The sequence below is a fragment of the Bombus vosnesenskii genome, unplaced genomic scaffold (assembly GCF_011952255.1).
Source record: "Bombus vosnesenskii isolate JDL3184/JDL3185 unplaced genomic scaffold, Bvos_JDL3184-5_v1.1 scf7180000013351, whole genome shotgun sequence".
NCBI lineage: Eukaryota > Metazoa > Arthropoda > Insecta > Hymenoptera > Apidae > Bombus > Bombus vosnesenskii.
Window position 1 is genome coordinate 821,886 of NW_022882987.1, and position 27,823 is coordinate 849,708.

A 27,823-nucleotide genomic window follows, 5' to 3' on the forward strand; every position below is an offset into this window, starting at 1 on the left:
AAGATGTTGCTTTAAGTCCCATATAAAAATCTAGATCCTTTATTAAATACTTATAGGCGAGAAAACTGTTAGATTTACCCCATATATTCAGACTACCAGGGTTGCATATATCTCCTTAAAGCGTATACAACAATGCGACATCATTGAAATTTCGTAATAATGAAACTGTGAGAATCGACAGCTTCGAACTAGGAGAAATTTTGAAAGAGCGATGCTGTGCTATTTAACAGATTTATATTTCTAATAACGCCATGCATACAAGCAATATGATACGAGAAATATAAAACGTGGTGCTGAGGCGAGTTGCGCGATGTGTCGTCAAGCATTGTGGAAATTTGCAGTGGTTGCGATTTTACAACATGATTAGATAGTTTTGTATTTCTAAAGACGCAATGCACATAATAAGTGTACACATGATCTAGCTGTCACACGCTAGATGTTGGAATGCGAAGATGTTACAGACATTATATAATGCCGTGTGACAATATAATGTCATTGAGATTTCGTTATGCGATAGCATTATGTGATTCGACAGCTTTATTCGGTATTTAAAAATACTGAAATTTGCTCGACAGAAGTGAAAGATCTTAGAGTATTTTTTCCACTTCTGAGCGAAGGAAGATATTTGTTATTATTTCTAATGAAGTAACAATAAACATTCTGTTAAAAATATTGAAGTATATTGAACAGGAATTAAAGGTGCAAAGAAAGGACACTATTTCTTACTATTTTTATGATGCAATACACACAATTCCCAAATTTATTCGATAAAAATAAAAAACGTTAGAGTATTTTTTCGTCTTCCGAGTAAGATAAAAGACTGACAAGAATCGTCTTTGTTACTATTTCTAACGATGCGATGACGAACATTGTGTCGAAAATACTGCAGTATATTAAACGAAATTAAAATTCTAAGTTATTTCTTCATCTTCGCTTAGAAAAGTTCTTATTTAAAAAAATGTCTTATTTCACGCAAGAAAAGACGAAGAGTACCAACGATCCTTTTTCTTATTATTTCTTATAACGCAATGTACATACACGAATATACAAATCGCATCGTTGTAAGAACAGATTTGTCGATTTGTACAATATCACCACTGCAAAAATTAATCTGCCAAATCATGCACCGTCACCGCCACAAAATCACAACATCGTAAAGGTCATCAGTACCAGCCCTAAGAACAGAATACCAGCGTGAAAACGCGGCGCCCTCGCACTACCTAGGATTTACCTCTTCTCGAGCACGATCGCAGCGAGAGGAATCCAATAAATGCAATCTCTATCGTAGCTGCGAGCTCAGGCTAATTATAAGAGAACAGAGAGTAGACGGGATAGCGTTGGTCGTGGAAGAATCAATCGGATATCATCGACGAGCGACAATCGATGCAATAGAACCAAGCAGATGGTGGCGAAATACGAATCCACGGATAAACTCAACGAAAAATCGGCGGACATTCTTCGAATACGTATATCTCTTTCTCGATTCTTTGACACGACTCTTTCTGTTGAACGCGTTCTTACAATTCTTTTGTGTATGGTTCGCCTTTGTAGCTGGCCAGATACGAGCAATGTTTAACGATGTTAACGTGGAGCGCGTGTACGTATAACGCGAACCAGTGACTCTTTTTGGCACGAGATCAGAGTAACGCTCCGTGTACTCTGTTACCTATGTTTCTACAGCATCAGCGCCGGTATAGCGAACTTATAAAATTGGGCACGAGTCAGAAGCAGTCTAGTCTTTGGACGTTAGAAGAAAGGAATTAAAGTTGAAACCTTGGCTAGAATGGTATGAACAAATTCTTTATACGTTGGAGACTTCTATCTACGTTTTTCGTTTTTCCATTACTTGAAATAATAATTAATTCAGATATTCTTATTATCCTGTCAGAAAAACGATTTCGAGGTCGACTTTGTAGTTATTTCGCAATTTTTAATATCGTTCATGTTTGACATTCTATTTAGCCACTGAAGCAGTAAATGAATATTATACATACTGTAATTAATGTAGCCTTTTATTCTACGAAACCCTAAGAAAAAATGCTCTGTGCGTCCATAAATAAACCTTCCCTATGAATGAGCTGTAGGACGTTAATCAGGACATTTGCTCTATGATTTAACTTACAACCTTCCTACGTCACGAATACTTAAAACCCTCCGTATCTTTTCACGAAAACGCTGGCGATAGTAGTTTCTGGTACTGCGCCTAAAACTCGTTCGCAGTTGGACCTCGTTGGGGACGGGGTCCGGCGCGCGATCGTATCGTTCAAAGTCGAAGTGCCGGGACGAGGCAGGGATGAGTCTCGTCGATTGAAAAACTTTCGAACTAGACAAGTTTAACGGGGCGCGGGACACATTTTTAGCGAAACGAGGCGGTTCGATCGTGTCTCCGTTCCCCCGGGCTGTGTTTGTTCCGGCTGTTCGCCAGGCAATCGATGCCACTGAAACAATTTCCAGCAAGATTACTCGGTTAATTCGAGGTTGAAGTCAACAGACAGGTAGCGAAGACCGCATGACAGGCTGGGGATTGTTTGAAATAGTGGGAACGCGGCCTCTCTCGCGGGGCGTCCCTATTTGTGTGTACGCGTCTGTTCTTTCCTTCTCTTTTTTATTTTCCTCTGACCGAGTGCAAATTCGTTTCTGGCCACTGCTCGTTACTGCCGATTGATGTCGACGTTTAATTACGAAAGTACGCGTTGCCGTGAACCGTACGACCTATTCGCTACAAACGGCAAACTGATCGACTCACGCGTCCGCGCTTTTATGATCTCTGTGAAGCGACACACGCGGTTATGCTAGACGGAAAATCGGACGCATTTTCACCACGCGACGCGACGTTGCCTGCACTGTCCACTACGTGCTGGCGTTGCGTGCGTTTTCACGGGGATTTCTTAACTCGTCAGTCAGATTCTTTAATGAAATTCTGTTTGCTAGTTTTTCTCTCATATTTCTCAATATTTCTCAATATTTTCTCGTTTTCTTTTGTTCCTGCTAATCACTTTCGGGCTAAATGTGTCATTCATTTTGAGAATACAACGCTTAAAGTGATAAGCCGGCTTCATAATAATTCAAAATTTTAGTTACTGTCAAAACGGTCGTTTTGGCTTAGGTAATTTTCTGATCAAAGAGTTGAAATGAAATTAGCTGAGGTGTTGAATGAAAAATGATGATTTGGATATATATCTACTCCTTCCTTTCTTTTTTTTTTTTATTTAGGGTTTATAGTCGCGCTGACTATTAAGGTGACTTGACACAATTACGTTTATTTTGTTGTACTGTACATGGAGATTAAAAAATTTCCTGACTGGTTTTATATGATACATATAATAAAAAGCCGTACATCACTATAAACTGATATATGTCTTTATTTGGACGATTTTTGGAAAAATTTATATTAAGATCATTACGACAGATATTTTTATTGAATTCTATTCTAAATTATCTGGATGCGAATGATTTTAATCATGGGGAAGTTGTGCTACGGACTTTTGCGCGCTATCTGCGAATTCAACTGCAAATTTGAACGCAACAGAATTTTAATATAGTACGTAACTTGTACTAACTTCTAAGCTTGTCACACACTCACACTGATATTCTGGACGTAAACTATTTTTTCATATAACAAAATCTGCTGTGAATAAATGAATTCTGTCGAATAAATTTTTAATTCTATGTTCAAAGAACTTAGTGGAGGCATAATAAAAAGTTGAATTAAACAAGTAATAACAAATGGCATGGGACAAATCAAATGTTCGAAACTATTTAAAGTTGATATTAACAAATTATTGTCACGTTCATATTTGATAACTATTCCAAAATATCCGAACAAATTTTCGCAAACTTACTTTTATCAAACCGTTACGTCTCCTTCTAACATAAAGCCGAACTAAAATCCTTCATGCCGAAAACTATTGATCGAAACTTTAATATCTTTCCGATATCGCGCGCTCGTTTCTCTCTCCTCTATTTCTATACACAACGGACCGCCATAGAACGAGTAAGTTAACCGCCTGTAAAAGCAAGGAATTAAACTATAAAATTGGAAAAAAATTGTTAACGTCACCGCCGACAGAATTCTAAGCCCAAAAAATTTGCGTTATATCAGCGAATCGTTCAGTGGTTCGCCGTGACACGTATCATATCACGTTTTACTATTCATACATTGAAATTTTTCGCAGATTTATATTCCGTTTTCATTGGTATTGTAGAAGGATGGCCGGGGAAGACTGCCGGAATATTTCTGAACCGCGTAAAAACTTTCATATCGGTATTGTCACCGTGGACCGGTTCCGCCTTTCAGCTTTTGTATTTTGATTCCGTCCAAGAAAGAAATATCCATTCTGTAAACGGGACAGAGGACACAGCAAAGAGTCGAACCGCGCCACCGCGATGAAATATGCAACGCGAGAGCGCGAATATTCGTTTCCATCTATCCCCGTCGATAATTGTAATTAAACACGTCCTACATATTTTACACTTTATAGCGCGCGATCACCGTAGCCGAATGAAATCGTTGGCTAAATTAATCATTCACGGGATTGCTAAATTACTCCGTCCAATTAAATTAGACTCGTTTATCAGGTTTTGCGTTATTCAATTTCGTTATCCAACCCACGTTCCGCATGCATTTTTCCGCAAGATTGCGCTGCGATAAGTACCTACTCGATTAGAATCAAGTGGTATTTTGAAAATACTAATTTCGTGTGAAGGACCTTGAAGCTTTATCGTTTATGTCTACGTCGGTCACTTTGATTAGGTTGCTTGCTCCTGCACAATATTCTTGGAAATTCACGCGATCAGGTCGAAAGGAAAATGTTGAGCCTTTAGATTTTATTTGTTCTATAAGTAGTTTCTCATATCACGTGTGCATATTAATGAAGTAGCTAATATTAGAATTATCAATCTTTATGGAACAAAGGAATACAATCATATAAAGTGATATTGAAAAGTGATAATGAATAATAAATGAAAAAATAAGTGTTTCTACTTAAAAAAAAATCAGTGTGAATTTTATCAAACTAGTATGTTCTGATTAATTGTAGAAACAGAAAATGTGAAATGTATCATTTTTCTTGCTTGACAGTTTGTGCAAATTTTGTGCAGATAATTGAAAAATAATCAGCTCTAATTGTTCGACCACCTCGTCTATTGTCCGCGTCCTTCAATCTTTACGACTTTACATAAAAACGAGAACATGATTCAACTTTTATTATTAATGTAGGCACTAATTAGGACATACATCCATTACGTTATAAGAAGACATTCAATATCTCAATTTGTAAAAAATATTCAGCTACCATACACTCTTTTATTCAAGGACCATAAATAAAGAGTTCGTTAAACATACACGAAAGGTCGTGTGAGCCAGTAATGGAATTTTTTCAAACGCGTAAATTTATATCTACATTCATAAACCAAAAGAATGAATTTTGCTTCACGCATATGAACTCATACGGCTCAAAAAGCTAATTACGTGCGATTTTTGTGGAATTTTCATTTAATTCGTAGTCATAAGGAAGTATATAATTTCGAGAGGAAAAATTAATATCGTTAATTATAGAAGCAAATGTCCGTGCAAACGTAATAACCGCATGGTCAAACACAGTACGTGGATCACATTCCGGCAGGCCACAGTTCGGCTGCAGCAGGCCTAGTTAATTGTATAAACATGTAGTCGTCAATATAATTTCACCGCGATCGTGCACGATGATTCGTTACCATTTCAATTAACCTTCCAGCTGGAACAACACGGTGGGTGAAACGCTTTATAAGTTCAAACACATCAAACGCGACCAGGCGAAGAAAGTCCATCGACACGTTAAATACTTCAATCTTCCTTGCGCACATTTGCACAAAAGCTTTCCGTGGTTTATTTCGGCGTTCTCTATTTACCGTACAAAACGCGCTCAAATTACCAACGATACCATAATCCGCTCGTACTACCGAAAGCTTGGCCAACCAATCAATCCGACGATTCTCTATCTCATCTACCGACGACTCTGAGCCATTCACCCTCGCGGACGTTTTACCGTCATACGTCACTTTGATTTCACACTGAAAGGAAGTGTGCACGCCTTTTGCGCGAAATCGCTGTCCGGCACGAAACTTACCTCGTAAAGTCCATCCTGGTCCCCGAAACTAGGGGAAATTTTTATCGAGTTAATAATCGTAACTCGCGTTTCACGTGCGCCGATATTAATGGACGATTGAACGCGGTTACCACGAGCCGTTACTTCTATAAAACGCAGCTCGCGAACCTCGCGGTCCAGTTACCACTCGTTTCCAGTGCAATTCTCCAAAGTCGAATATCAATTCCATATCGTAAAATTTTTCGGCTGGCTGAACCACGGTCTTCTATGGTCTTCCGCGGTCCTCCAACATTGACCACAATCGGATCCAGTCGGACACATAAGTCATTGCCGGCCGACTAGAGTTACCAGTCGGGACTGTGAAACTCGACCAAGGAAAGTCGTGCTTGAAAACACGGTTCGTTGATTCTAGCCTCTCAAGGACGGCGAGCAGTCGCGACGAAAGCGGAGTCAGACTTCTGGTAGTGAGAAAGTGATAAAGCAAGTAGAGGTTTTGCAGTTGCAAGGTGTGTGTTGGATATAGACTGTTGCAAAAGGCGTAGTTATTATAATCATTGTTTGTTCTATTGGAGAATTTTTAAAAAATTCACGCAGAGAATTTTAAGAAATTTCTATTGCGAAAACGGGAAAATGAAACATATGTGAAAAGATGGAAGAGTGGGTGTTTCGTGATTGGAGCGTGTAAAAGAAGTAACTTTTTATAATTGTTAATCGTGGTAACTTGAGCGTTCTAAATTGGGAATTGTCTTATGATGAAAATTTTATATGCGTGAAGAGATGTAATTAAGATTTATGGGCACTTTGTTGAGGAATTTGAAAAAATTTAGCTGCGAATTTCGAGAATTTTCTATTAAAAGGTTTCTATTAACAAAGTCCTATCTGCAGGAAAAGATGAAACGAAGATTTCACGATTGCAGCATATTTTGTACAAAGTATGCATAAAATATGAATTAGCAAAGAATTGTTATATATGAATAATCATTCTCCAGGAAATTTTGTTGGATTCTTTTATATTTCTAGTAGAATACTTTTAGAAATTTTCCCTGGGAAATATTACATACGAATTATATGAACGATTATATAATTTCTTTCTCTTGCCAGTCACTGTCACGTACAATTAAAACTAACGAAAAAATGTACGCTCTACAAAATCAAGTGACTCATTCATATCATCATATAATTTTACAATTTTAAAGATACTTTCTTTTGCACATTAGGTAATAAGGATGATATTTAAAGACAAAACTCTAATTCGAATAAATATGATCATATCCAATAATACGCCGTAAAAATGCAACATCCTTTGAATAACGCTTTAAACTTTCTTAACTACCATATAGTAAAAACAGAAAGCACAGAAAACAATCTCAAGGTATATATGCAATTTCCTGCTGCATCTGCAAAACCTGACAAACGAAGCGACGAAAAAACGAACAACATCGTTCCACTGTCAAATAAATCAACACCAAAGAGTCATTGACCGGGAACGCGAGCGCAACGTTTTACACCTTAAACCAAGTTAAACCATTCGGAGCCCTTAACGAATTCTCCAAGTTACACGTGCCACGATTAGTCACCCGAAACTAACCAACTTACACACGAAACACCAAAACATTCGTGCGCCAGTCTATTTATTACAACGAGCAGTTTTTACCTAAGCGAGTAACTTTCGAACAAGTCGAACAAAATGTCTCGTGCAAGTTGAACACAACAACCGATACAGGCTGGTTCTGCCAAGCTCGTCGGCCAAGCGACTGGAACTTGAATGGAAATAACGAGCTTCCGCTTTGTTGCCCAACCATTGCCTTCCGCGTTGAGGCTCGCGAGAGGCCGAATTAATTGGATTAGCCTCGCGAGCACTTTTCTCCATTCTACACTTTGATCGTCGCTATTTTAGATAGTCGACGACGATAGCGACTCGTCTTCAGGACGCAGTCACGGTTTCCATCGAGAAAAAGAGACGGAGAATATGAAATCGGTGTCTTTCTACAAAGAGCTTGGAACTGTTTCCTCGCCGGTGGATTAAAGTTTCGTTTCTTTCCTTGTTGCCTTCTTTCTTCAACTCCTCCTTTTCTTTCTTTTGATGTAATTAAAAGATTACGATCAGGAAGCTCTCACCCTCGTCGTCGGAGATCGCGGCTCGATGCGGCTCACGTTCAAGTAATTTGCAAGTTGGTCGACTCTAGTTAGTCTGCGATGATGCCGTGGACGCATCTAACGAGAAAAAACTTCGTTGAAATAAGAACGGATTCCGTCAACCCCAGGTGGCGCACCAACTGCGTGGGAAAATTAACGTCGTGCGAGTGTGGTGATCGAGAAGCCGTTTGTGAAGGAAATCTCACCTCTGTTTTAGATGTCTTTCGAGATAAATTCTTACGGAGAAGCAACAATTATGGGAAATAAAAGAAAATTTCACGTATCAAATGGAAATTTTAATTCTGCAAACCTTGCACCGTACGTGTAGAGTTCGAATTCTTTTAATGGGTTTGATTATTAGCGCCTATTTTTATTTGTAATTATTGTTCGTTTAATTTTTATCATTATTCAGTTCTCCGCTTCTAGAAGTGATTTTCAGTATTGACATCGGTACGGTACGGTATTTTAAAACTATGTTATAACGTAGGTACAGGTTATCGTAGGCGCGTAGATTCGATTAATAGCTTAACTAATATGGGCTAATTAAACAGAAGTGGATAGGAGATGATGGAAGAAATATACTAATTCTATACACATATATACAATAACCTTTTTTAATAATGAAAACTTGAAAATTTAAAACGAAAGTTTCGAGTGCTCGTTGAAGTTAGAAGAACGTACGTATCAAAATTTGAATGCCAAAATGAATTATAATAGCATAACCTCTATATCACTAAAATAATCACTTTTTTACGAAGAGTTTTACCGGCATGAATTTACTTATTGCGAGACGAGAAATAGAAGATTTAGAAAAATATAAATTTGCATAAGCATTCACCCTCTATTTACAAAACAAACCCCAATCCCTCTCGCTGTCCCCTATCAACTCTCTGTTATGTACCTCATCATAAAACTTCCTGCACACCAAAAACTTATGAATTGTTAACTACTCGTCTTACAACATCGACTCAATCTCGTGTAATCACGGTGCAGATGCGTTGAGCATGGAATGTACCAAAGTTAAACTTCAGTTTTAATTCGCGGAGATTAAAGTCGGCCGAACGCAAATGTTCGTCCACGCCACGGCAATTAAACTTTAAGTGGCTAATTCCACCGTAGACACTGGCTAAAAGCATCACCAAGGCAAAGGGAGGTTGACAATAGCTGCGAGCACTCACGCCCTCGTGAAACGCGCGTATTACATGACCAACCCTCGGTGCAACAATCTGTTTCGAGCTAACAAAAACCACTTTTTCCCCTTCTTCTTTACATACCTGTGCCACATTAAGTCTAGACTTCAGACTCTAGGCCCTAAAGCTATTACGCCAACGGTCCTTTGACCGCGTGAAGATTGTTACTCTTTCTCTGTCGACTCTTGGCCGGCAAACAGCCACTCTCTTAGGAAACTAGCACAATAGGCACCGGCGAACGACTCGAGAACAAGAAGTCAAGGAGGATGAAGAGGAGGCAATAATTCGTCGATGACGTCGCCACGGTCTCGGACGTCAAGGATCGGGGGGATGCGACTTAAATATGCGAAAGCAAAGTCGATTCGGCGCGTTGTACACGCTCGAGCGGACGATTAAGCGATGCGCAATGTTTTATTTAATGTTGAGGGCGAAACGGAAGTAATTATAGCTCCTCGAAGCGTAAAGGAAAGTCCTCAGGAAGGAAGAGAGATGGTGGATGGTTATAGCCAGCGGGCCGAGAAACCAATGGAATCCAAGAGTGTACAAGGAGAAAGGGTCGAAAAGAGAGAAAGAGAGAGGGAGGGAGGGAGAGAGAGAGAGAGAGAGAGAGAGAGAGTGAGAGAGAGAGTGAGTGAAAGAGAAGGAGAAGGGAAGTTGATACTTGATCGAGCAGGTGGTTAGACAACTTGACTGCGCTACGTAAACTGAAAGCATATTTCATTAATTAAGGGTACCGATTAAAATCGTATCTTCTGGATATCACGTTAACGTTAATTACCGTGCTTACTCGATGTCATTTGGTCACCATACACGGCAACATATCGATCGACTTAATAGATTTTATATCGAGATTAAATGTAGTGTTAGGAAGATGGTTCGAACGATTCATGATGTGCAAAAATGTAGGTGGTAAGGCATAGTAAACCCATAGTAAAATTATCTCTTTAAGGATTGTTGTAGAAGATGAATCGAGATTTTTATAAGAGTTCAATTTTATCGACTTTTATAAGAGGATTGTTTAACCCTTCCATTGACCGAACCATCGTTAAACTTTGTAAAAAATTAATTTTCAGCGAATATTAATCGCTAAGACATCTTTGCTGGTATTTTTGTACGAGAAACGTAACACATTAAAGTTTCATAGAATCGTTTAATTAATTGGTAATTTCAATGTTGAGTAACATCGATGCTGAATAGGTGAATTTAATTTACTCTGCTTTATGGCGTTTTATATTTAGAATAATTTAGATTAATTTTTAATTTAGATATTTTTAGCGCAGTATAAATCCAACTATTTCGATCTTAGCAAATTTAATTATTAAAATCAGCGTCCCAAAGATAGTAGGTAAAAATTCTATGAATATCGAATATTGTAAATATAATTAGGTTGGAGAGGATTAATTAATGCATTCTGTTGGAGAATGCATATTAATATATACATCAGGAAGATTTAAAATTAAATAGATCCACAGGGTATTAATGTTGACACAACGTTTGAATGAAATATTACGCAATAACGCGTGAACACCGAACAACATTACCCGGATATTTTCCATAAAGCTATGAGATAAGCTACATATTTCACTGAACATGCAGACTGAAACAAATATATAATAGTTTACATTAAAAGATGACTTATTACAAATTCGACAATTTTAATTAAATAACTTGATTACTCCAAATTTTTATTTTTGTAACTCATCTAAAAGATACATAAAGGAATATCACTACCTAAAAATTCGACAAAAATATAACATTCCAAAAATACCCTGAAATAGAATCGCATAAAATTCATTGTTTATTGTAAATTTGTTTATTGTATGTCTCGCATTTCGTAAACATTTCGTCGTATATGTGCTGACTTACGAATTTATGACACAATACGTTCTTCTACAATTCCAAAAAATATGGAAAACAGCAGGCAACGTATTCTCACTATAATTACACCATAAACTCATAACATCCCAATATACGAGTACAAATCCTCATTCCACCAGTGAAATAAATACAACAAAAATATCAATAACATCTAAATCTTTGTTAGTTTTTCAGAGTAAACTATTTAAAAAGACAAAAGCTAACTTTAATTGCTAATATAAAAGAAAAAGGTACACTTTTAAAAGTCGTTTACAATAGATTCTTCGCTTAATACAATGTTTGGTACAAATATATCTATCTCGAACCACCAACACCAACTCAAACATCGTAATAACTAAACTGCGAATTTTTATGCAATTTCATATTTTCGAGAATGCAATTAAAAAAGTAGAACCTCGATAGAAAGTTATTTCACCTGTCAAATATTAAAGGAAGCACTGTAATTTTCATATTTTGTATATTTTTCATATAGTATACATTCTATAATCTTTTGCATTTTCAAATTTCGCGTATGTATTCAAATACATGATTAATTCACACCACACCCTGCATATATAACGCACCCTTATTCCATCAACGAGATAAACAACGAATAAACCACCCAAGAAAAAAAAATAGATAATCGAAAGAAAAAAAAACAAAATGTGCCAAAAAGAAAAAAAGCACCAGAAAAACGCGAGCAAAGAAATAGCTAAACTACGTCCCTCATCCTATTGAATCCTTGGCAATCCTTGTAAAGATAGATGCTCGCGGCAGCGTAGGCGAGGACGGCCGCTTTAATTTCTTTTTGTTCCACTTTATTTATACGGAACGAATCATTGTGCGCCGTCGCGGCTAATGCGCAAATTGAATCATCTAGCGGCAAAAGCCACAGAATACACCGGCCATGTAATTTCGTTGCTCGCGAGCGAAAATACGAGAAAGGTGGGGGGTTTTTAACTCGTTTACCCATTGCGGTTCTAACGAGACCGCTCTCGTCGTGGCTTGTCGCGCGGCTCGCTCCGCTCCGCTCGTGATCGCAGTCCCGGCGCGGGGCAGATCCGCGCGATACGGCCACACGGACGGCCGATTGTTTGCCAAAATGACGTTACAGCCGCGAATCGAGCCTGCCTCGAGGGACACGAAACCGCCTTTGATCCTGCGAATTTCACCCTGGCCGCAAACGCGGCCACGTGGTCGCGTCGATTCCATTCGATTCGCTTTGTAGCCTCCAAGTCGCGTGCAATACTCGCAGATGCCCCCAATCAGATTTGTCGCCTGTGTCGTCGTTTGACCAGCGAGCTGCTCGTTATTAACGTAATTGCGGCGCTCGTCATGTATGTCTTCTAGATTAGAATGTATACACGTGACGATCTTCAAGCAGTTATTATGAGACTGCGGATTTCTGCGAATTTTTGTGGAACTTCAAGATACCAAAATGCGCACAAATAACGTTTGGTAGATGAAACAAATTTCTATCGAAATTTCATTTCTTCGGGTATGTTGAGAAAAATATAAACATGCATAAAAGTATAGTCATTTATACAAATTCATACTTTTAACGAATATAATACAGAAAATGAAACTTTGACAAAGATTTGAATGACAACCTCGAATAAGTGTCTAAAGCACATTTAGCACGTTTTGGATTAGGGTTAGGATCAGCTTTAAAAAACAGTTTTCAAAATTACACTGTTTTTTGGATTTCAAGCATCTAATGTTTCAGTTTGTTCAACACTACATCGCCTTCTGCTTACGTTCGTTTTCAACCTGTGTGTACTAGAACGATCTATAGGGATCGTACAACCACACTCTATTGATAATTCAACTTTGATTAAAATGTATTATCGATCATTATTCGAGGTTTCCACTTAATTGTTTTGCAGATTTCATGTCAAATGAGACAGAATATGAAAGAAATTTCGAAACAGAGAGAAAAGTTTGTCAGCTGATTCCCCGGAGAGTTAATTAAATATAAATTCGAATTTGCTTCCAATTCGACGAATCACGAACATGAACACAACGGCGAACGTAATATTTTTCACGTTGATATTTAATTCCCTTCGTTCCCTTTTATTGCGTTAGACTCGTCAAAATTAGATAACGTCATTATAGTAAAAAAATAAAAAGTAAATAAAATTTGACATTTAACCCAGTCACTTAACTCATTACTATAACTTCGCTGAAGGTTTATCCGAATAATTTTTCTCAAAAAATCCCCTACATTAAATTACCAAAGGAACAATTCCTTAACCTTTATGGGATGAATGAAATCCGCAAAAAATGGCAGTGTAACAACGTTTATAATAAACTATGAAATAAAACAACTTCGCTACGGCACAGAGAATGAAACAAAAATCGACTTAACCCGTTGTCATACTTTCGGTGCAGTTTCATACCAACAATCCTTTTCGATCCACCTTCACATTAAAAATTTAATTACCAAATAAACAATGCTTCAACTTTGTGAGATAAGAGATCGCGAAAATGGTATGGTAACGGAGTTTACAATTCACGAGAGAATACGGAACGAATCGTAAACGTTAATACACGTTGATACATCGAGTTGATATGTGCAGTGATTGATAAATCTGCGGTGGTTAAAAGGGGTAAAGAACAGACAAAATAGAAAAGGATATAGCAAGATGAACAGGTCAATACGGATGGTACAAAAGAACGTGATGATGCCGTACAGTCATTTGGTTTGCTAATTAATCCTCCGTGAATATGTTGGTGAACGGAAACAAGAATGATGGAATTTTATAGCCCTTTATGCAGCGAAGTTCCAGTTGACGTAATTATACACGTTGTACGTGAGACATGCTGGAAACGAAGGGATACGCGTGAACAGCTTGCATCACACGATAATTAATTAAGTTCATGCAATGATCAGAGCATAACACCGTGATTTCAAGTTAGTTGTTCGGTTAATTATTTAGGCGAGATCGCACCGAAACATCAAAGAACGATGCGAGAAAGCCACAGGTTGTCGTGGCTCGCAATTTCTCGCCCTGATTTTTACTCCCCCGCAAACGAATACTTCGAAACTAATGACGCGAAACTAATGAGCGATTCGGATAGATAATACTGGGTTCGATCGAAAGCTTCCTGAAATGCGAACGTGTAAAAATTGTTAACAAGTGAAGAAGGAAACAGGTCATACAGTACTGATATCATCTTTTAACAATGGAGAAGTTATATGTGAATTACAGTATGTTTTTTTAAAACTGGCAGTGTTGATTGTTATTCTATTGTACGTTACGTTGTACATAGTACATTTAAGTCTGTGGTATATTTATCATTATTTTTGGTGCAGTAATTTGCGATTGACTATTTCCATAAAATTTGTATAATTCGATAAAGTCACTCTTATAAGTCATGCAAAATAGTCATCTAATTTAGATTCTTCTTAGTTTTTAAATTAAAGGGCTTGACGAGACGCTGTTCTCAAATAATGAATGAAACACTTAATAGAATATACGGTACTTGATCTACAATCAATTCGAAGGGAACATGAAAATTTCGTAATAATACGAATCAACAAATCCATGAAATCGATCACTTAAAACACAGACATAAAAGGAAAAAACCTGAGATCGAAGACTCAAGTGTCAGGGTAGTACGTCGAAAGGAAAACAGATTTCCCCTTTACTGCGTCGTTCGCTAACCACCCCAAAAGATATCACCCCATTCTCGCGAATCCATGTTCGGGAAGCGTAAGAAGCAAACGCGCGGAAAGCGTTTCCTAACATCACTTCGTAAGAAGCAAGCTGGCAATATTTTTCCACTCACCTATCTCCTGATTCGTGATCCTGCCGCGGCACAGCGTACAAGCATCGAGGACGAGAAGAAATGACAGGAGCGTGTGAACGGAGGCGGCCATCTCATCCAGGAGCATCTCGACGCCTCGATGTCACGTCACGTCACGTCACTCGTAGTCACGTCAACGACACACGTCTCCCCTTTCACCCTTTTCTCCCTTCTCTATCTCTCTCCTTCTTCTCCCTCGACGATGCACACAAGTTGTCCTTTTCCTTTTGAAACGACGATCCCCCTTTTGCACAACGATGAAGCACACGGAGAGCCACGGGCTACCCGTGCTACTGATTCGAGTTTTTTTTCTTTTTCCCAGCGAAGCTTCCTCTTCTAGCCGGCTCCGTGCTTCCGACGCTCCTCCACCTCTCTTTTCGCCGAGCTAACTCGCGCCAGTCTCTACTCCAAACCACTTTCTGCGACTCAAACTCTCATCCGTCGATTGCCACCACCCTCTTCCTTTACTTCACTCTCTCTGGCTCGCTCTGTCCCGCGTTAGCACGTGCGTCCTCGTCACCACGCGCACGGTTTTTCAGTTGTTTCTGCAGCAACTTCACGTAACTCCTTTCTTCTTTTTTTCAGGAGTTTCGCGTTGCCCACCACCTTCGAACAGAAAAAATCGCCGCGCGTTTAGATCGAAAGATACAAGAAGATGGACGAGAGACTGCGTCGCCTACGACGATCAAATGCCGTCAACGACTATGTCATTTCTGTCAAAATCTTTAGATGTGTTTTACGTTGTTTCCAATAATGTTATTGGTGTATGGTGTATATTGGTGTAATCGAATTTTCCATTTTGTAGTTTTTTTATTTATTTACAGTAGAACTACGTTCACGGGAATTTCGTTTATTGGAAGAAAATTTTAAGTAACGATAAATTTTTCCGTACTTTTATCGATTCAATCCACAAAAAGATGACTGAAAAGATGTGGTAGGTACTATGAGAATAAAATGAAGAGCCTGACAAAAAATGTCTTCATTAGAAAATGTGTGCAAATATTTTTTGTAGCCACTGTGTATACACTGTTCCTTACATTATAGTTTTTGTTCGTATAGTTTTCGTATTAATTTCTTTCGTACAAGTTTTATGCTTTTTTTAATGACTTTTGCTTTTCTTATTTTCTTCTTTCTATTCTTTGTAACAGCTTTGACCACCGTTGCTGTCTCTCAAGTTTTCATGTAATAATAGAGAATATTGAAACACTAAAGAATAAGGAAAATTAGATTTCAGAGAAGTAGAATAAGAACTTATTTTTAGATCTGGAGAATATTAAATTCGGTATCTAGTAAATGTAAAAGATCGAAATTATAATTGAAAGCAGAATTCGATTTGGCTCGATTAAAATCTAATTTGGGTTCATTCGATTGGCCATACAATAGGTATTTCATTGAATATCAATTAATGCAATAGTATTGAATTGCAGCGAAAGTTTCTTTGTCGATTCTGAATTTGATGTTAAACGAGGGCTCGACTTATAAAAGGGTTCGCGGAAAGTGTAAAAGCATCCGTTCGGAGAATTCAAAAGGAAAGAGAACCTTAAACAGATGCTAATTGATTGGGGTTAGGTAACGTAGGACTGCCAGTGGAAGTTCATTCTCACTTTGAACGATGTAGCATAATCTTTTCTTCTTGTTCAATTTTTTCTACCTCTTTCACTAATTAATTTTTTTCAATTTAACAGCTCTCCTCGTTCCTTTACTTGACACATTTGTAGTTAAAACTGCTTTTGCTGCATTTCAACACGTGCATAATAAGGAACTAATTAATTAGCATTCTGTAATGTTTTTCACTTGGAAATGCATTACTTGAAGAAAAAAGATGCTGTTAACCGGAGAAGAATGGTGACAAATAATTAAAGAAATGCATCCTAAAAGTCAAATCCTATTTGAAAAAAGGGATATCGATCTGCCAGAAGAATTTCGCGTTTGCGGACAATGGAGACGGACACGTTTCACGTAAATTGAAAACTATCAATGCAAGATCGAGTGGGCTTTGTGCGTTAACGATTTGTAACACGCCGATACACGAAGTGGTTTGCGAATGAAAGAGCTGAAAATGAAACGCATCATCGAAAAAGCGCGCAAAAGATCAACATCCTAATTAGTAATTTAAATCAAAAAACGAAACGCCGTTGTGACCTATTTGTATTGCTGATCGATCCATCTGAAATTCAACTAGGACTTTTCCACCTTTTGCACCAATCGTAACTTTCAGCTCAAAAATCGAATCGTCCAACAACAATTAAAATTATCCTTTGATCATCGTCTGAGTATGATGTAAAATCATTTTTCTCAAGAGGAACAATTCCAACGGAATAAGGAATAAAATTAAATAAATGGAACTTGTTAAGATAAGGGAAAAAATACTCATAATATTAGAAGATTGTTTATGCTATTTATATATTTTTTACACTTAAATTTCCCATAAATGTATAAATATCCACAGACTAATTATCACTGTTCACTATTTTTCATTTTTTTCAGATCCACGAAATTCTTGGAATCAACAATTGTTCTTTATAACGACCATGTAAATACATATTCAGGAAAATCGTTCAGGATTTTTATCGAAACATTTTTTCCACGTTTCTCTATTTCAACAGTAAACTGTTCGTAAATACTTAGTAAAGATCTTTAAATCAATTACTTCTCCTAACAAAATCAAAATATCGATATTATTATTCTACCACAACGGTAAACGTATATTTCAGAAGCAATATTTCGCCAACGAAAATTCCCATTGTCTCCTATCCTTCTACTTCATCACCAACCCTCGAACTCGGCTGCTTCTTAACCAACAGCATGGTTCTCGATTAGAGCGGGTAACTCGTCTGGGACAAAAACTAAGTTGAAAACTCGTTATCGCAAGACTCGCGAGAGCTTCACGGCGCACTGAGTCCTTCGTTGAAAGGCGTTTCTTTTCGTGTGTGGCGCAATATCACGAATACAGCGCCCGTTGATATCGAGCTTGCAAACGTTAACACGTGAAATTTCACCCGATCGCGCCACCATTCATGTTCACCAATCCCATTCGACTCCCCTGTACTGCCGCCATCTTTCGCTCTTTCACGTGTTTCACAACCCCCAAACGCACACGCTTCTCTCTTTCCTTTTCCTTTCTTTCAATGTTTTACTCCCACACACACACAGACCAATTCCATTCTACTGATTTTCCTTTCTCGCGCGTGCAAGGTCTCGTATTCAGTTCCAACAGCGATTGCACACCCATTACAGTCTGCTGCTGCGAGACGATATCTCTCTTTCTCTCTCCATTCTTTCTCTTTTTTTTTTCTTTTTTTTTTATATTCCCCTATGTGTCGCTTGCTGACGTTATGCATTCGGTGTAATCGCGTCCTGGTTTTTCGCCAGGCCGCTTTTCGAAAAACGGTCGCGTCGTTCGCTGTTCTTTTTTCACATTCAACGCGAGACCCTTTGGAGGTTGGGTTTGCCGTGTGTACGAGGTTGCCAGGGAAATTCGGCATAGCCAAGGTTTTAGGGACTGGCGATACTATCAGATGATACCGATTTCGAAAAAGCGTCAAGGGTTGCCTTTTGTTTGATAATTCGGTCATATTAGAATTTAACAAACGTGAACACAATGTTTATGTGATGGGGCGTTAGTATGAGTTTTTTTCTGTTCGAAATGATTCTTGCGCCTCTCTGGGTCTGAGAATTTGAGATCTTTAACTAGAATTCAGCTATAAACGTGAGATTTCCATATACACGTATAAACTGTTATACGGTAGAATTCGTATAACTAGTTACCAATTTACATGTAAAGTTGGTCAATGTTGTTTTGGAACGACTCGTTCGTAATGCAAGCCTCTCGAAAAGCCTGACTGATCACGTTCATTTTTTATCAAATTCTTAATTTCATTACGTAAGTATACGAATGACTTGCTATTACCACAAGTTCATTTGTTTTACGAAGATGACATAAAACATAAATTTCTGATATGCATTTAAAAAATAGTATTTGTAACATTGTCTCTTTTGCAATGATACGTATGTTGTGTATACAAAGATCGCTTGGCACCCAGCAACTATGCTCTCACTACTACAATAATGATATTAAAGCGTAGAAAAACCTGAGTTCGCAAGAATTTCACGGATTATTTCAAAATATCTACGTACCAAATCTCTCACACAAAGTAACCTTCTTTCTTCTCTCAACCAAAGAACAGAATCCTACTCAATTGACAAAATATTCTGAAGCACGGATTGCGCTAAAATTCCTCGAATTCTTAAGAGAGGTCAGGATGGACGACGAACCGTCCTAATGCGCGGAATGTAATCGACCAGAGAGAGAAAGAGAGAGAAAGAGAGAGCGAGAGAGAGAGCGAGAAAGAGAGAGAGAGAGAGAGCGAGGCGACCGCTTCGAGATTTCCATGTAAATGCATCGACGCGCGCGCAACTATTCGGCGGTCAGTTCGAGGGGCTCAGAGATTGAACCCTAACGATCCTCTCTTCACCCGATCTCTCTGTCCCATAAACGTGCTGGCGCAATAAGGGGCGTAGCAGGAGAGCAGAGAGAGGGGCTGGTTGGTTTGACAATAGGCGAATCCGACGGCGACGGCCACGGGAATTCGATTGCACCAGATATGCACTCCCCAAATGCAACGTCAGTCTTTCAGGCCTCAGGAAAAGCCTGAGAGCTGGGTTTCCGTCTTTTGTCCGTCACACTCTTGCGGCTGTGCGCTCGTTCACTGGAGCGCGCGCGCGCGCACTTTATGAATATTCTTCGAATTTTAATGCGCTTCCCGACGACGATCCTCATTCACGAATTCGGCCCAGCCGTTGTTCCGAACAGTCGTTGACTACGTTTCACCATCCTTGGCACGCTAACAGCACACGCAGGACGTGCTTCAAATTCGCCAACGCGCTCGTCGAATATTAAAAGGAATATAAATGAAGGGCGTAGAAACGACGTGATTCTCTTCTCTGTCATCGACTTACGAAAGTGATTTATTTGTCGTGGTTGACAAGGGTAAGGTGCTTTGTATAGGGTTATAAATACGAGTAGTTATTGTTAGACTGTGGATGTTTATGCGAATTCATACTTTTACGAGAGTGATTTAAAAAATGAAACATACGCAGAGACTCGTTTCACTTTAAATATTGCCACGTGTATGCTTTACTTTGTATATTTTATATGTTATTCTCATATTACGTCGTGCATTTTTGCAACTTAAATTTTTTTTTTATGTATAAACATACGCAGTCTAGCTGTTTTATATTCTAAATAATTCTTCAATATTTTCAAAAATATCACATTTATAATAATACTTCTTCGGTACATTCAACAATATTATGCTCTTACATGGGTATTCCCTTGACCGATACACACCGACTTTGATGAAACTTTGCACAAGTGTTCTTTGGACCTACTCAGAATTTAGCCGTAGTTCGTTCGTGCTTGTGTTTTACCTTAAGGCAGAAATCAACCCTCTTATCCAAGCCGGCCCGAGTATGTAGGTCCTTATAAATTGTAAACGACAAAGGATATAAAAGAATAGTTCAAATAAAAGTTATATCGTATCTTGAAACGTATAAATCTGTGTGAAAAATTTCTTGGAAAAGTTATTCTTTATGCCATCATCGTAAAAAACTAGTTTTTCGGAAAAAACAACTCTCGCGCGGCTTTATGAATCTCGAGACATTTATGGCTTTATGACTTTTATTTCAACCGCCTTTTGATATCTTTTGTCGTTTACGATTTATAAGCACTTACATACAAGGGCTGACTCGAATAGAAGAGTTGATTTCTCTCTTAATAACGGGCACGAACAAATTGAGACTAAATTCTTAGCTAGGCCCAATTATACTACATCATAAAATTATATTATAAAATATTATATATATAATTATATTGTTTATTATAAAATAAAAAATACTTATACAAAGTTTCATTAAAATTGGCGTGAATCGGTTTGCGGGGTTCCCGTGTTAGTAGCTAATACTTTTTCATTACTGTAAACAATGTTACATTCTTAATGATTTGATAATACTTTCTCCAGTATTTTCAACGATATTATCTGCACGCTAACAAAAACTTTATACTAGGCTCAACGATTCGCACGAAATCATCTTTCTTGAAAAAGATTGACCAATCGATTACACAATAAGTGTAAAATCTTCATCGAAAGAAAACCACAAACGATATCCTCAAATCACAAGAATCATAATGAATACACGTGAGAAAAAAAAGAATAGCAGTTCACCATTTTTGATCTGACACGCTCGAACGCAAAATGAACCGCTGAAAATCACGGGGTTCACAATGGATTCGAGGCAGGTGGAATTGCACCGACAAACGACTGTGTCCTTCGAATGGAATGAGTCCTTCTTATTTGCGTCCACAGACGGGCTAAATTGTTTCTTCGATAGCGAGCCTCTTTTAAGAAAATTGCTGGTTAACCAGCGACAAGTGTCTAATTTGCCTTCGTTCGACTCTACTATAACGATTCCTGGTATCGTGATACTTTTCTGCTGTCGTACAACGTGCGAACTTGGAAACAGAAACGTCGAACAACTCGGCGAAATTGTCTTCTTATGAGTTAATGTCGTTTTTCGAAAAACGCTACGCTATTGAATCGTGCACGGAGTTGTCCAATTTAGAAAATTATTCGAGCGTCCGTTTCTTTGTGGAATTTGCGTAGTCAAGCTCTTAGTGAAACAACGTTTACCCAAGAATAGATTGCAAATTTTTATGCAATTTCATATTTTTGAGCATATAATTTAAAAAGCAAGACCTCAATGGACAATTATTTTACTCAACAAATATTATAAAGAGCACTATATTTCGGATAATTTATATACCTTTCCAAGTTATGCGCATCTTGTGCAATTTTGCGCTTTCAAATTTCCTATAAGTGCATAAAATTCCGCGGTCTAACCATGAGATATCGGTTATCGAACGTTCGACATAACGGCGTATGTACGTTTATTAATTGAATCCTCTGTATTTAAAAGTACTGGAATTATCTGACTACAGTTTCACTGGGACAGGTAGATATCAAAATAGTAACGATGCCACGCAGTCGCGTTATCGACCGTGGCAGCGTAAATTTGCTGATTATTTATCTACCGACATCTCGGAATAAGATGAATATTAATTGAAATGCTAATTTCGGAGAATAATCTTCAGAATGACACTTTCTGTCGATTTCTGTCAAGATCCGACAATTGCAAAGTAAAGGAAACGATTGGAACTCCTTGTTTCTTTCGAAAGTTGTTTGAACAGTTCGAGTAATTGTTTCTTGAAATTACTTTCGATTAATTGGAACACGTCTCTCCTTTTTCGAATCTTCGTAATTGAGCACAGTGGTTTCATTAGGTAAATAGTTCCTTATCTATTGTTTTAATCGTTATTCTCCTTCGAGTGATTTGTTTCATAGAAACCTTTAGGAGAATTAATGCGAATTGTATTTTCACGTTTTTTTTTACATTTTTCAATTGTAATTCCACTGAATTCTACGCGTCATTTCCCCTACTAGATGGTGAAGAATTAATTTCCTCAAATTAACCGCAACAAGGGTCAAAGGACAATACGAGCCTTGAGGGTCTTGTACGAGGACCAGAAACCCGAGATGGTTCTCCATTTTCTAAGGTTTCAACTATAATTACTATCTAAATACCGTGCCATCGAAATCCAAGCTCAGAGACGCCGAAATCTATTATATTAAATCCACTTCTCCCATGACGAATGCGGCGATCCAATACCTATACGAACGACGCACCGAACATAGCTGAAAATTTTCGCCGAAACGTGGACGTGGATGCAAAGAGAAGCCCGGCGTAGCGCGAAAAAGCAAAAAGCTTGTGCAAACGTCAAACAATTCTGCAACAACGACGAGAAAAGAATAAAAATAAAAACGTTCAAACAGCAAGAGAGTTCGTATGAACTGGATGCAACAACGGTATTTGCAAGGTTTTGTCGTGAGTTTCGTTGTCACGCTCGGAAAGACATCTTCCATTCTCGGTGCAACCTCGCGGTAGAACGCTAGAAGGGTAGCAGGAGAGGAGTCAGAAGGATAATAAAACAAAAAGGGAAAGCGTAAAAAAAGAGAAAAAGAATAAAAAAAATTGCGCGACCACTCTAAATCATAATTACATCGTCCGCTCGTCGGCTCTGTTAAACTGGGTCGTGAGCATCTTTTGCACCGCATCAGACACAACTGCTGTAAAAATGAATAAGCGCGACAGAAAAGCGGAAGCGACGTCAGAAAGACCGACGTGAATTACAGCCATTCTTCCTTATTCAATTCGCCGCCACCGCCGCCTCGAACTACCACCACTACCGCCACCGACGACTACGACGCCGCAACTCGCACGTCCCATCGAACAGAACACGCTTCTCGCTACTCGCTGTTATTATTCGCGATGATTGTTTCCGACTGATCGACACCTTATTGTGCAAACGAGCCCGGCAACCTGATCTTACTCCATTAACGACACCTCGATCGAGAAAAGCCTTCTGTTTCGGCATTTCCACCAACTTCCGAATAATTCCGTAATTAAAGTTTTCCCGATTCTCTCTTACCGGATTTTCACAAAATCTTCCCCTCTTCATCGCCAGCTTCGCCTTCGTTCCATCGTTCCCTCTGCAATTCGATTTCACGGAAATTTTGCTGCCTTTGTCACTTCGTTGCTTTGTGGGTGATAAATAGGCTGTGAGTATCTCTATGAAATTTTATACTTTTATGACAGGAATTGGAGAAATGTAACTTTAAACAGGAATTTGTTTAGCGTATTCGATATTACGCGAGGCCGTACGGAACTGGATGGGAGGCTAGTTGAAGAAAACTAGATTTGATTGGTTTGCGACGTAATGGGCCCATCTTCGCTTGATATGATAATAAATATAAGGTATTTGTATTTTTGTTATTGATGAGATGGTCATAAATCTGTAAAGACGCGGAAATTTTTCATCAGTCTCGAAATTTCTAATAAAGTTTCTAATACAATTTCTGATTATATATACATCGAGGAGGACCAAGAAAACTACGTATCTTGTCATTGCACCTTCACGCTACCAATAGCTTTACCTAAATTACCTTGTAAGTTATCTTATTTTGGATATTCTATGCATTTTTGTGCTCTTAAAATTCCAACAATCGCATGGACATTCGTAGTGTGATGATAACCATAACCACTCTTTTAATCCGTTATCACTATTTTCCTCTAGTGTACACGCGTCTTCGTATTAGCTGACATCGACCACTGTGGTCACTTATACGGGGATCCGAAGTTTTAAGTGGATTCCGAACCACAGATGCCAAGAGCACAACGGAGTTCTTAGTGAGCTGCTCTCCTCTAACAAGGAGAACTGTGTGCGCGACGTTCTAGCTAGTAATTTGACTCGAATTTTGCACATAGTTAAAGGGTAGTATATATAATAATACAATAAATGAGCGACTCCCGTTGCTCGAAATTTTGCGACAATGAAGCGGGTGAAGTAATTCTCCTGTTTTAACAATTACAATTGATACGGATAACGATGCGGGCTCGTGACGTTAAAGACTCGGTTGATTAATGCGAATTCGATCTTAATAATCGTCGCGATTGGAAATTATCATTATCAGATAATCCGAATGAGACAAAGTCTTTGATCACTTGAACTAATGACTATATTAATATTACGAATAATTATGTGCTTACGGGAAACTTCAAGTCGTCGAAATGTACAAAATACACATGATGCAGGTATAATGAGTCGTCATGGCAAGGTTATTTTCATTAAGGTAAAATTTCTCCAAATTTCACCGTAAAATTAGTATATTGTGTCTTACTTTAATAGCAAAACGGGGTTCTTTTAAAATATTAAAATATTCTACAGTTTGTCAGATATTGTTTTTTTAAGTTCAAATATTTTTGTGAAATTCTGCTATGAGATAATTATTGTTATTTTATACGTTAATAAATGAACTTTAATAACTGTTAAACATTAATAAATAGATTTTCGTGAATGACTGTATAGAATTTATTTAGAGTTCTGTCGGTAATTAATATGGTACTGATTTATATTAATTTTTAATTGCATGATTATGATTAGAAGTTTCCACTTTAGAGACATCCAATTAATAATGTAATCCAATTAATAACAAAGGACTGACAGAATAAATTGAAATTTGTTATGCTCAATACATAGAAAACGAAAACTGCTATTGTAGCGTTAATATTTAAATAACCTTTTGGTACAATCTATGCATCCTGCTTAATTAAACGACTACATAATAACCTGTATTTCTCTTATTAGTTAAAGCTATTAATTATTCTTAACATCGTGGCACAACTATTATTCCACCCACATACAGACAGAGGAAATTCCACTGAGAATTCTCCGAAACATCAAATATCTTCTAATTATATTGCCATGCAAATAGAAGGGGAAATTGCGAAAATAGAGTAGAGTCAACAGCTTCGATGAAGTCTTCAATTGTGTCAGCATTGATCAAAGTCAAAAGATACAATAACTTCTCATTATGTCCTAAAATATTTTGCAAAGGTTGTTATGAAAGTGGTTTGCGTTGTTATTTCAATTATGCCTCCATTTGTCAAAGTGAAAAGACGCAATATCTTCTCATTATCTCACTAAATAAGTGGATAAAAGAATGATGAAAACGTTAAGTTCGACAGTTCTAACGATCGTCTCCTGATATTTTAATATTTTATGTTACCGCTCTTAGGAGTCATACCAATAAGTAGAACAAGAAACGTGGACACCCGACGGATCTGAAGAACGTTGACGATGTCCGTGACCACCCCTGACCAACTAGATCTATCGCAAAGAACAAATTTATTTTCATCCCTATACACGACAAAATTCAAAAGAGTAACACTCGTATTCCCTCGAGTACCCCATTATATCACGAACGACACGAGTTCACAGTGAAGTGTTCACTCACAAATTCCCAGAGCTCTCTGGAGGCGTGCTTACCTGTTCCTTTCCAAAGTCAATCGCTTCTCTGAGAACGCTGCAACAGTCGAAGCTTTGACGATCGTCAAACCACGTTACACAATTTTCACCAAAAAAATTGTTTCCAAAGTTTTCTAATGGTTTCTAAGGGATGCCGGTTTGAAGAACGTTGTTGAAAATTGTTTTTTCTTGATCAATTAACAACTCGTTAATCTTGCTCGCTATCGAAAGTCACCGAGAAACTTTTTCTTTCATCAATGATTCACTACAACTCAAAACAGAAACATCGTCCTACGATTCTTCCGGGTCATACGAAGGGTATCGATAAAATACTCCACCTCCGGTCCGCGCTTCTTTCGAGTACACACGCACACACAAGTAGCACAATCCGAATCCGAATACGAATAATCGTTCTCCGAGGGAAGAATTAACCGGCGTACCTGATGCGTTACAACTTGTTGAAAAGTTGGAAAGATCGATCTCGCGCGATTAACGCGCGTGTGTACCACATAGTAGCCTTGTGATCCGTCGCTGGAGTAGCTTGTCACAAGACCCGTCAAGCTGCCGGGCCTATTGTCCATCGACCCTCGCCACGCGACAGATCCATTGTCCCATGAGACAGCACGATATTAGCGGAACTTGATTACCACATTCCTTTAATGTAACAAATTAATCAACTCAAATCCGTCGATCAACCTTAATATTATTAATCAATATGACCAATTCGATCATACACGTTTCCCTTTATCTTTATAAAAACTTTGACAAAAACTTTGTTCTGGTAACACGAAGAAGTATAACGAACAAGTGTTCCCGACGTGTCACTTTGATCACTGTGTATATTCCAATTCGAGTCAATTTGGCGCGCGATCGCATACGCTCGATTTCTTTTACTCTTGCGGCTGTTTTAACCGCGAAGGACGACCAGTACTGGATAAAGGAAGCGATTTCGCGCGGCGATACTTGTATCGTTCGCTCGATGTGTTCCTGTGGCGCGCGCGCGGTCAACCCCCTGTTATCGAAGCAGTAGCAAATAAAGCCTTAGGTCGTGTCGCAAGGACTGCACGGTAATCACTGAGAGACGCGTTCCGTGAGACACAAGGCGCGCGCCGCCTCCCCGATGGAGCGCGCCCGGAAAAGCCCGAATCGAGCCGAACAGCTACGAACGCCGACAGCCGGAGGACGCGACCGCCGGGAGACCGATGGGCCCACGGCCAGCCCCGACCGCCTCCAGCCACGAGATTTCCTTGTCGCGGCTTTCGAGGATGCATGTGCTCAACTCCACGCACGACACCCAGTGTCCGAGCACGGGGATGCTACTGCGTCTCGCTCGGTAGATCGCATTGCGAAATCACGTATCTCACGTATCGGATAATTATAATGGAGAACACGTACGACGAGAAGTGTTATGGACTCTTACCTGTTTTAATTTGCGTTATGAGATTTTCTATAGGATGGGTTAGATGGTGCTAAGAGATTTTTCAACAATATTCCTTTACGCGAGGTTCGAACGTTTCTATTTTAATTAAGTTTAGAGAGTATGCTGGTTGCTTTTTGTAACGGAATTAGGGACGAAGAATTTCGACAGATGCGTATAATAATAAATATTATAAACTACCGCCTTCGTTTGTTTTACGTTATTTACATACTATCGGTTCAGCTTAGAATATCTTGTTTGAGCGAAATTTGGAAAATAATCGACTAATTGTAGGCTTCCTAATGAATGAATAGCTTTCAAATACGGACAGAAATATCTGAATATTAGTATTCTAACATACGAGATGATTAACTGTATTAGTTATAACAGTGCATCATACTAATAT

The 27,823-nt window shown here is 38.4% G+C and overlaps 1 protein-coding gene across 4 annotated transcripts in view; it reads right to left on the reverse strand.

Annotated features, from left to right (window-relative positions):
• The window catches only part of LOC117236652 (hemicentin-2-like), a 574,361-nt gene extending 547,310 nt beyond the window's left edge, over positions 1–27,051 (reverse strand). For 2 of the 4 annotated variants that reach the window (XM_033499782.1, XM_033499779.1), the window contains exons 1-2: positions 26,022–27,050; positions 15,062–15,685 (exon numbers count right to left, since the gene is read on the reverse strand). In XM_033499782.1, the coding sequence (XP_033355673.1) occupies positions 15,062–15,167 (106 nt within the window). In that variant the 5' untranslated portion in view covers positions 15,168–15,685; positions 26,022–27,050. Of the gene's footprint in view, positions 1–15,061; positions 15,686–26,021 lie in introns of all 4 variants that reach the window. The other 2 variants (XM_033499780.1, XM_033499783.1) reach the window with 2 other exon arrangements.
• Positions 27,052–27,823: the final 772 nt, after the last annotated feature.